The 11,406-nt window shown below is 37.3% G+C and overlaps 1 protein-coding gene across 3 annotated transcripts; it reads left to right on the top strand.

The window, feature by feature from the left end:
• The first annotated feature begins 127 nt into the window (after nucleotides 1-127).
• LOC101856031 (DNA repair protein complementing XP-A cells homolog) lies at nucleotides 128-9,793 on the top strand. Of its 3 annotated transcripts, none has more exons than XM_005101057.2 (7): nucleotides 128-224; nucleotides 2,760-2,897; nucleotides 4,479-4,615; nucleotides 5,278-5,383; nucleotides 6,105-6,267; nucleotides 6,854-6,971; nucleotides 8,114-9,793. In XM_005101057.2, the coding sequence occupies exons 2-7, from the start codon at nucleotides 2,773-2,775 to the stop codon at nucleotides 8,263-8,265; spliced, it is 801 nt and encodes a 266-aa protein (XP_005101114.1). In that variant the 5' UTR covers nucleotides 128-224; nucleotides 2,760-2,772; the 3' UTR covers nucleotides 8,266-9,793. The 3 variants fall into 3 exon arrangements, with proteins under 3 accessions (XP_005101114.1, XP_005101115.1, XP_035826344.1); XM_005101058.3 differs by lacking the exon at nucleotides 128-224 and adding an exon at nucleotides 237-345; XM_035970451.1 differs by lacking the exon at nucleotides 128-224 and adding an exon at nucleotides 381-447.
• Nucleotides 9,794-11,406: the final 1,613 nt, after the last annotated feature.

Raw genomic sequence — 11,406 nt, 5'->3', positions numbered from 1 at the left:
CCCCACAACAACAACATTAGCTTAACGGTTGTTTTAATTACAGATCTAGATCTAGCTACGTATTGTACGAAGATATAATAGATATGACTGCGTGAACTGCTATACTATTAAAGCTGACAAAATTGTGCTGACATAATGACATCAATATTGTGGTCTGTGTGTGTGTAGTGTTTTGTTTCTTGTAACTTCAATGTGTCAACAACTTCAATGAACACACTCAATTGGCAAGTGGCTTCATATTCTGAAATTATAATTTAGAACAGTAGTATTTTGCTATATCTTGTTTGTCAGTGGAATTAAAATAAACTTCTTTATTTTGATTTCATTGAACAAACTTTGACAAAGGTAAGGATCACTCACACTCTTCTTCTCTTTCTTTACTGTCCAGTGAGTTGGGGTGGCATGGCCATGGTGATTACTAAGACAGACCCGACACCCTCATCAATTGTAATTACTGTCATTTCTACAAGCTCAGTATCAGGCCACCGGACTTGTTGGTTATAATAAGTTGGCTTGAGCCTGTAATTTTAAATTTGTAATTGTAAAACAGCCTTTGTAATTGTGTGGAACCCAAATCGACTCTACTCTAATTATATTGTCAGTTGTACTATATTGCCTAGATTCTAGATCTAGGATATCTAGATCTAGAATCTAGATTCTATATTGCTCCGCCCTCAGCTTGATAAAATCGATATAATTTCACTTTCCAACATTTTATAAGATTTGAAGAATTCGGTTAATAAGGTATTTGATTACACCACATTTCCAGAGAAGTAACCATTTTTGGGGGTAAAAGTACATTTTAGGTGCGTAAACTATTAGACTCACTGTACAACAAAAACATGTTATTTATTACTTGTGTTTGAAGCACATTATTGGACCCAAATGTACAACAATAATGTTAATTGAATAGACACTTCAAATGTTGGTGCAAGTCAATTATCATTTGTGTCACAACCAGTGGCGGTGGGTAGTGAAGGGCTTACTGGCTTGAGCCCCTCACCCCCACCCCGTCCCCACCCCTACTCTATCCCTTAGTTCATGAAAGTTTCTTAAATAACGAAATAAGCAGTTGAAACCGTCATGATCGCACGCAATGAACACACAGTTATCAGCTTGGCGGCTTGCCCGTTTATCCAATCATTGTTGTCACTGCTTACAACTATAGTAACCTAACAGCCAATCAAATGTCGTTAGGGCTCAGAAAGAATAAGCCGGTTCCCACGCCCGTCTTTAATGAAACTCTTCTTGTTAAAAGGTAGAAAACTTTAAAAAAATAACACTGCACAGCGGGCTCACGCTCTCCCAGCCCTGACAATGGGGTGAAAGTTTACGACACACTTTCCCCTAGTGACACAGATACCTATGCGCCCATTGGGCCTTTGTTAGGCGCGTTCTATTTTCCGCAACAACACAACCCAATCCACCTCATAGACGGTATGTGTTTGGAGTGCTGTGTGTTTGTGCCGCTGAGATTTAACAGTTATTAATTACATCAAACCACTTTGGAGGCAACTTTTTCTTCAGATAAAAACTAATTAGAGAAATTTGGAGGTGAGACGGCTTCGTCCCTACCATCCAGAAGCTTAACTTTAACTAAGAACAAAGAGATGGAAGACAAAGGTGACTCTTCTCGTTTGAATGGTTCTCAAAATGCCGTGGCTCGCAGTGAGTATAGCAAAATCATCACTGTTTTGTTCTTATTGCTTGCTTTTTGGTGATAAAGAAGTGGAAGAAACCTAAGCCCCACCCAAATCTTGGTCCACCCACCGCCACTGGTCGCAATGTGGTGGAACCAGGCGCTCGTCAATTTTTGGGCATATAAGGTTTTTGGTATACACATCATCATAAAGCTTGCTCATTTGCCTTCCTTTTGGTAAAAAAAATATCCATATATATGTTGAATAGAAGTCGAAATATTTACGATTGAAGGAGGTCTGGGTCCCCTGGTTTCAGAGGTAAAATTAGCGAGAAAATGGCCGCCAAAGTTTGTTAACTTTCATAGCCTGAGAGTCCTTAGAAACTGGAAATTTACAATTTTTTGTGCCTTTGATCAACGATTTTCAGTAAAATCCACACAGAAATGTGTTCTTTTGTGGGCATGAAAGGTGTTGAGCCCAAAAAAAAAATAATTTAAAAATTGCCCATTAGAAAGAAAAATGCTGATTTCTTTGATTTCATTATTTTGACGAGTGCCTGATTTCACCACGATGCCTCTCATTTTTTTATCAGCATCACTTTGTGAGCAATCAGTTTGGCACATCCCGTGATCTTTTCCCATCCTATGTCCATGAATTTGTTTTTTGGAACAGGTTTCGTAACGAGGACATGTTTCTTGTGTTGCTATACATGTGCTACGAACACAAGTGCTACAAACAAATGGAGGTGTTAACGTGCTATTGTTGTACATTGGATCTAATAATGTGCTACAAATGCAAGTTTTGACATGTTATTGTTGTACATTGGATCTAACAATGTGCTACAAACGTTGGTAATAACATGTTATTGTTGTACATTGAGTCCAATAATCATTATAATGTACCACCTACAATGCACTTTTATCTTTTTTTGTGCAAGTCAAATGTTTTCAAGAAAAACTTAACTGTAATTGCAAAGCATTGAAATAAAGGGAAAATACAAACTTTGTATCAACATATTTGCTTTTTCTCTTTCTTTCCAGGTTTCTTTATAATTTTGATTCTAAATGATTTAATTTTTTATTTTTTTAAATTTATATTGTTTTTCTCATTTTTGCACAGGTAAACAAAAATCATGGCTTCTGCTGAGAAGCCCTTGACTGCTGCTCAGAAGGCACGCATTGAAAAAAATAAGGCAACGGCTTTACAACTCAGAAAATCGAAGGTGACAAAGCGATCTCATGAGAAAGGAAACAATAGGTCAGTGTAATTGTAATTATTGGTTGGTAATTTTATTGAGCTTTATTTGAGTCTAAAGAGTCTTGCCAGTTTTGAAGAGAAAAACATGAAACTAGATGGTTGTCTTTTAAGGGAAAGTAAGACAGTGGGTAGGAATAAAAGATGAAGCTTTTGGGCCAATCTTCTTGAAGCTAAGGAGAATTGGTATTCAATATTACTTCTACTGATAAGGAGGGATGATTTTTGTCTGTGTAAATGTGTAGAGGTGCTGGTCCATGTGACAATCCCCCATAATGTTTCTGTGCTACTTGATGGTCTTTCATAGGATCAGTCTGACAACTGCACAACTTGTCTGTCTACTAGTCCACTACAATCCATGATATGAAACATTTTTCCTCTTCTTTTATACAGGTTATGGACTGTCTTTGGCTATATTCAAAATGGAAAGGGGGGGTGTTCTGAGGGCTGGGTATGCTGGTTTTTTTTAAAGTAATGCGTTAGGATGTAGGAATGATTGTATAAAATTGCCCAACATTGACTTTATAGTAGAACACATCATCATGGTAGTCCATCAAATGAAACGGCATTGACATAGCTGTGTTGTGTAAAAATCATAGAGGATGTTTGTCTGAGTTTGCTTTTTGAGCTTGTCATGTTTTTAAGCTAGAAATTGTTTCCTTATATTAAGATATTTAGATGGGTAGTAAATAAGTAGGTCTATCACCTTTTCTTTAAGCTGAATCAAGATGCCTTTTTGTTTTACTTTTTGGGTGGGTTGCAAATATTTTAAGTTCTCATTGACCAAATTTAGATCATATAAGAGAAGCAAACCAGTTCTACCTTGTCCAGCAGAAATCTAGAGATCGATACTAAATGAAATGGACTTCCCCACTCAGATATTTAAAGTCATGTCTTTTACAATTGTGTACAACAGCGAATAGTCTTCCCATTACAATGCTGATATCAACAGGGCATCTTACCGCTTGAATTGTTGAAAAAGGCTGTCACCCGGCTTTGTACTGACCTACCAGAGATGGACTTTGAATTTAAAGTGATCTCCTATCATATCACAGTTGAAGTGACATTGAACCACTGTCAGGCTATTGAAAAATACTGTGTTATCATTACAAAAAAAGTATTCAAGTTACTTCATTCTACCATTCTACTGATGGAAATATCAAATTCTTGATATTCAGTTCCGAAATAGAGGCACCAATATATTTTTTCCTCCATCATGTTGGGGTCATTGAAGACGTTAATTTCATGACCATCCAGGAAAAACACGTGTTGACATGACAGATAATTCTACAGGTGCCCTCCAAATACAGGACCTTTGGTCTCAAACTGCTGGTTCGGGCCACCTTTTGGTGTATTTTGTGTATGTGGCTAGCCAACCCGAGCTATGTAGAATACTGTGTCCCAACAGAAAAACTGGAGTTACTTAATAAACTACACAATCAAACAATCCCTCATGGGAGGTAAACTCAGGCCTATTGCCTGTAAGTCAAAGTGCCCAATCATTACGCCACAAATGGTGGTATGTTTAAAAAGAGATGTTTGTTATAATATAAAGTAAGAAGATGTGTCCTTTTTCTCTTGCAGTGATGTTGAAAGTAAAGTAAAACGTGCGGCTGTTGAAATTGACACTGGTGCTGGCTTTTTCCTTGAAGAACCCGATGGGGTTGTTGCAAGCAGCAAGACTGAGAAGAATTCTGATCTGAAAGTTGTGCATGAACCAGGTCTTGTATTTTCTCTACATCAAAATCAGTATTTTCTTCCTTTGTACAGTTTTATTTCCCTTTGATTATATAATTATCTCCAATTTAAAAATACATGTACTTTTAAAAAATCATTTTGCGATCAAGGACATTAAGCTAAAGTCTTTTAAAAGAAATGAGAAAATACGAGTACTAATATTACAGTGCATAATTTTTCCTTTATTAGTGTAGGTCAATAAGCTGTGCATTTAAACATCTGTTCTCTAAGATATTTAAAGTTTAATTAAAGGATTGCAACTTAGTGTTTATCAGTAGCTGGTTTTGTGCTTTTTACCCGTATTATCCCTGCGCCTTTGTTATAAAATGAAAGTATTGATCCTGAAACTAATTATATGATACTGCAAATTTTACACAAATGTTCATGCTCTATATTGTTTTTTTTAAAATTAATAAAATCTGCTCTAACGGCCGCCTGTTTATGACAGTCATCTGTGAAGACCACTTCCCATTTCCAACCTTGCATTTTTTTATCTTATAATAATACTGTCCAAGATGTCCGCGTGTCTAGGACAACCCACTTTTCTCCTCGACAATGGATATCTTGGATAAGTTCACCTGCACTTTATTTTGAGACTAATTTTGATTGTGTTTTCTTATTTTGATGTATTTTTATTTTCTCACAGGGCCAGTTGTTGAAGTAGACAACTTGTTTTGTCTCGAGTGTGACAAGGAATTCCTAGACTCATATTTGTACAGCAAATTTGACCATCCTGTGTGTGACAAATGCCGGTACGTATCTGGAAAACGTGCTCACATGTACTGATCCGTAACTAGAGCTGTGTTTTTATTGCCTACAAAGGGACTAGGAAATTAGGTCAACAGGAAAACATTTGTGTCACGACACGGTGGAAGCATGCACTCGTCAGATTTTGGGCATATGGAGTTATCTGTATCATCTTAAAACTTGTTGATTTGCCTTGTTTTTGTTGGAAAAAACACCCATCTATCTTGAATAGAAGTTGAGATATTTGTGCTTGAAGGAGGTGAGGTCGCCTGCTTTCAAAAGTAAAATTAGAGAAAAAATGGCCACTAAAGTTTGGTGATTTCCAAAGCTCAAAAGTCCTTGGAAACTGCAAATTAACATTTTCTGTGCCTTTAATAAATGTTATTCAATAAATTCCACACCTAAATGTATCTTTAAATGGACATAAAAGGTGTTGAGGCAAAAAATAAAAATTCGAAAAAAACTACAAAGCGGGCCTAAAAAATGCTGATTTCTTCTATTTAATTATTTTGATGAGCGCCTGATTTCACCACGATACCTCACATGTATATATATGGTTTTTTACTAGCTGCCATCACCTTCTGTTTCACGCTAACGGTGCATATCGTAGATGAACGTAGATGAAGATGGGGGGGGGGGGAAGATCATAATATACTAACTTGATTTCGCTTTGCTTTTTTAGATATATGTATGTTCATGTTTTGGTATTTTTTCATCTTCATACAGAGATGAAGATTCAGACAGCCTGATCACAAAGACTGATGCAAAGACCACTTACCTTTTAAAGGATGAAGACTTTGATAAAAGGGAACCAGAGCTGAAATATATCGTTCGCAAGAATCCTCACAATTCACACTGGGGTGACATGAAGTTATTTCTACACTGTCAGGTATTTTCTATCATAAAAGAAGGCTTATACTTATTGGAAGGGAAACTTTGATATAGTTGAGATTAGAAGCTGGGACAATTACAGTCGACTCCGCTTGTATTGAGCTCGCTTGAGTTGATCTTCGGTTAAGTTGATCTTTTACTCGGATCCCAACACCTCTTCTTCTTTACAAATCCTACTGTTAAGTTGAACTTCAGATGAGTTGGTGTTTTTTTCACTCCTTCGACAACATCAGTTGCGTTAGGGGATTAAAAGTTCTATTTAATTATGTGTACTCATAGCAAGATGGGTTGTTTGTTTGAAGAGGTAAATAAAAGCAAATAATTAAAAGAGGATTATGAAGTTTCCCTGTTCAAAATGCCTTTTTTTTAAAACCAAAAGTGAAGTTGCCTGTCGTTATGAAAGAGTAATTTTTAGGAAGTTAATTGCTTAAAATTTGCTTTGAATTCAGAAGTATTTTAGAATTAGAGAAACTTGTGCTTTCACTTTTGTGTGTTTAACTTCTTTGTTTAAGAATAGCTGTTTCTTTGGTAGAGGCCTACATATTATGATGGGATTGATTAATTTTATCACACTTTGGCTTCAGGTTCACAAAAGAGCTATGGAAGTGTGGGGGAGTGAAGAGAAACTGGAAGAAGCGAAAACACAGAGAGTGGAGAACAGAGAAAAAGCCAAACAGAAGAAATTCAACAAAAAGTTGAAAGGTTAGTTTGTTTTGTATGGTACCTACCCTCTTCTGTAGTTATAGGATGAGGCAGACTGACTTTTCTCCTGTATATTCTCAGGTACAAATTTCAACCAGGGGTACACTATATGTTTTGTTGTGGTCAATTTTGTTCACTTTCACTTCATTTTTAGCTTTCTTGTCGTGCTTGTTCAAGATATCTTAAATACTTCAGACTTTTGATTTTTCAATTGCAACTTCTATAGTCACATAAAATGTCTTTCTGTGGGCACAGCTGAGGATATTATTACATGTTCCACCTCTATGTATCTTTTAAAAATTCCTATTTTTGTCAAAATTTTGTCAAATGATGTGTAAGTCAATCAGCTCCATGCTCAAATGAATATAACTGAGACAGACTTCTTCTTTGTCTTCTTTGTATTCCCTTGATGAATCTCGGAGGTAGTTGACTGCTACTTCTTCAATCTGCAGTGCAACTGATTTTTATGTATGTGACCGTTTTTCCTAATTAGTAGGGCCCCTTGCCTTCAGGCAGCCTCATTCAAATTTTGAAGGTACTTTATATTTTTTATACTGACCAGAGTATTTTCAGTTTTTGTAGGAATTTATTTTGATTTTAGGACCACCGAGGGATCTTTAACATGCACAACTTTCACACAGGACCTCTGAGATTTTTTACCCTTATCCGAAAAGGGTATGTGTTAGACCTTACGTACCTTATGATCAGTGGTGTGGCTGAAAGACAGCAATAAGAAGGATCCAGGAGATGCAGCAGATAGGAGTAAAGGAGAGGGGATCCCAGAAGAGGGGGGTCAGAAAATGGAGATGAAAGCAGATGACAGAACATGGCTGGAGAACAGGAAAGGATGTTAAAGGAGTAAATTTTTTAATGTAATGCGAACACCATACCCCTTGACCACAAGACACCCCCTTTGAGACTGGCAATTTGAATGGAAGCTATAGCTTGACTTTTTTTCCCCCCAAGTAGCAACTAATCATGATTTTTGTTACATACCTAGGTTTTAATTCAAATAGTGGATGGATAATTAATTTGAACAGAGGTAATGACTTTTAAAAATGTATTCTATTTCTCTTTGAAAAATGATTTTGTTAGATTCTAGGAATTGACTTCCAATGGCACACTTCCTGATTGTATTTCAGAGTTACGTATGTCAGTACGCAGCAGCTTGTGGCGTAAAGATCTCACTGGCCACCAGCATGAGTATGACGAGGAAGTTTACGACGAGGAGGAGGACAGCTACTCAAAGACTTGCACGACTTGTGGACATGTCTGGACCTATGAAAAAATGTGAACTGTGTCATGCTTGTGTCATTCATAATGTGTGATCGGTCATTGCTGACTAGAACAGATACATGTAGTTTCAAAAGTAAAAGTAAGTTGGACTCCCTATTTTGAACTGCTAAACCTAGTGCAAAATACCCATGGTAACATTAGGGTTGCCAGGATGTCTCACAGGAACTGGGAACAGCACACTGATCATCGTAATTCATGGTGACGTAGGGGATTATACTACTTTACTTTTATCATCTCATGATAGTATTTCTTCGGCTTCTACTCTTCTTTAAGTTTCCATCTGGTTAGGATCTGAGAATAATCAAGCCTGTGAGCTCTGGCCCTCCTGAGCCTTACAGAACCTGTTCATCAGAGCTACTTTGGGTCAGTTGCTATATACATCACAGCACATCGAGGCCTTTGCAAAGGAGTAAAAGTAACACACACTCTAGTGTTTGCTTGGATCTGTTGGGTTGTCACTATATCTTCGAGTAAATGTCATACATGACTAACGTAAATGTAACATTATATATTACTCTAGTAGTATTAACACTTTGCAGTCACACAGCCAGCAGGACAAAGTACCCCATCTGGTTACCCAACCAGGAGAGTGACTGCAACGGACTTCTCAGGCCTGGTGCAGAACTGTGCCAGGTGACTGGAACAGATAATTTTCACCGTCGCATTATTGCGCCAAGTGACTTCAAAGTGTTAATGCATAATAATGAAAAGGGCCTCAAAGTAGGTTTTACAGATGTGCAAGACGTTGCTTCATTCTGCTTAATCCTAGTAATGTACATGCAAGTAATGTGAATGACGTCGATACTTCAGCGACTGATAGTGAGCAGTCTTAAGTGACAACACCCCATACCTTATGGAACATGATTCAGAGTTCATTTGGTAAATCATGAGAAACTAAAGACAACAGTAAGCAATATTTTCCCACTGCAAGTTTGCCTTTATTCTGTGAATATTGATACTTGCCTAGATAGGGAATTGAATGACATTTTTTGCAGATGAGTAGGCCTATCTGTTGTCTTTATTGAATGCGAGGTGTAGATTTCTCTCTCTGCCTAACATATGTATGTGTGTGTGTCTGGAAAAAGGTCCGAGCTGTAGAAAATTTTGGATTTATTAAAATTAGGGCATATTCTTGTACCCACCTCAATGCTGCACACACTGATTTTTAAATCGTTCAAATATCTTGAGTAGTCTTAGATATGCCACAGTTTGTAACATGGGTGTAAAAACAAAGTTTGGAGAAAACCCAATTTCTAGCACATTTTAACCTTTGATGAAGTTCAACATACTGCAAAAATAACTAATAATAGAAAATATTAAACTTTAGAATATTATAAATCCTTCAATATGTTATTAAGAAATTGTTAAACGTTAGTTTTCTGATGGAACTAAATTTTTTAGCCATTTCACCCTGAAATAGCTTTGCTGACAACTGGGACCGTTCTCAAGGTACATACAATACAATGTAGACCTCTGGGGGGTTGTGTTTATGTAGTTTGTATGTATAATGAAATATGGGGTTATGGGAAAGTGAAAAAGATTGAAAATAGTTAAGATAGTTGATGATGAAGAAAGCGGGAAAAGTAAGTAAATATTTGTTATTTGATATTTATGGCAAGCTTTTTGAATTTGAATATTGGTTGAGCACGGTGAGAGTTTCCCCTATCCTCTCTCATGTATTTGATATCTTAATAATTTTTATTAAAGGCATGTTTAAAAAGTAAAGGTGGAAAGTGTAGGATATGATTTGTGAGATGCTGAGGTAGTATGCAAACGTCTGGAAAATACTTTTGGAAAATGAACATCAATTCTTATTTTTTAGGGCAATATGGTACAGTCCATGCCGGCTTTAAGTAAGCACGCCGGCATAAAGCACGTTTTGGACTCGAGCACGCTAAAAGGCTCTTACCGAATTTTTGCTATATAAATTACACGCCTTTAAGCATGGTAACTTCGGCTTCAGGCATGCTTCATTTACAAGACAGTCTATACTTCCATGATGACCCATCGAAGTTCAAACACAGTCTACAACACAGCAGTGAGTGTATTGAGAAACACAAAGAACGCAAGTGATGAATACACACACTCACACGAGCGGAGAGGAAGGCAGAGAGAAGCACACAGCCGCTCGCGTGGACATAGGATCTAGCCTTGGGCAAAGCTACAGACAAAAAAAAATACAAAGAGAGTCGGGGAGATGAGAAAGGGAGGCTGGCTGCGATTTCACCTTTGACCCTCGCTATCCATTAATCCTGATTGTGTATCACGTGCGAGGTGGGATGAAGGCAGTAGTATGAATGTGGCACAGTGGGCAGTGGTACGCACAGGCAGTGTGTAGGCCTAGTTTGCTGTATCGTGACTGGCTGTCTAAATTAAATTTTCATTTCCCATTCGACCTCAAAACAAAAACAAACAAGCAAACAAAAACTACCATGGCGGGTGTCTAAATAACAGTGCATACTTTTACGGGACCGTTATAGGCCTACTTACAAACAAAGGGAAATAGCACGGGAAATTTTCTACATGAAAATCTCTGGATTATGTCTACTTCGCACTCAAGCACGCTTCGGCATTAAGCACGCTTAAGCTTTCTTCCAAAGACTGTGCTTAAAGCCAGCATTGACTGTACATGAAACTGTGAAGTGCACGTAACATAATTTATAAACATACAATTTGAAAGCATGGATTCCTTGAACCGACTTTTCTAGTTTCTTCCCTTTGTGTTCATTGTATCTTTTTTATGTGAATCCTGGACAAAACAAAAACAAGCCAAATTTTCCACATAGGGAGGTGTTACATAGTATGCAAGCTATGTTTCAGTACACTCTGCCTTATATAGGCTGCTTTTGTCATGTTATGGCGGAATCTTTGCTTTATACTCTACAGGGTAGACTAATAGCTTATTTATTTTTACTTAGTACAGTGGAACTCGGTTTCAACGAAGTCTAGATTCAACGAAAGGAGTTGGATTCCCCCATTTTTTTAAATTCATAAAAATCAATTAAAATAACTTGGATTCAACATACACATAAATGAGGAAACTGGTTCAACGAAGTCGCTTGCAGGGTGAACTGCTCTATGACCTATGCCACCAATCAGCTGTCTCCTTTCATACCAACTCGTGCGTTGTCATCACGCA

Source organism: Aplysia californica, unplaced genomic scaffold, assembly GCF_000002075.1.
Source record: "Aplysia californica isolate F4 #8 unplaced genomic scaffold, AplCal3.0 scaffold00269, whole genome shotgun sequence".
NCBI lineage: Eukaryota > Metazoa > Mollusca > Gastropoda > Aplysiida > Aplysiidae > Aplysia > Aplysia californica.
This window is presented reverse-complemented; position numbering and strand designations above follow the sequence as displayed.

Excerpts from the sequence above, each read along its gene's own strand:
- LOC101856031 (XM_005101057.2), top strand. The coding sequence starts at position 2,773 with ATGGCTTCTGCTGAGAAGCCCTTGACTGCTGCTCAGAAGGCACGCATT. Across the intron at positions 2,898-4,478 it reads CATGAGAAAGGAAACAATAG|TGATGTTGAAAGTAAAGTAA; the intron begins GTCAGTGTAATT and ends TTTCTCTTGCAG. Across the intron at positions 4,616-5,277 it reads GAAAGTTGTGCATGAACCAG|GGCCAGTTGTTGAAGTAGAC; the intron begins GTCTTGTATTTT and ends ATTTTCTCACAG.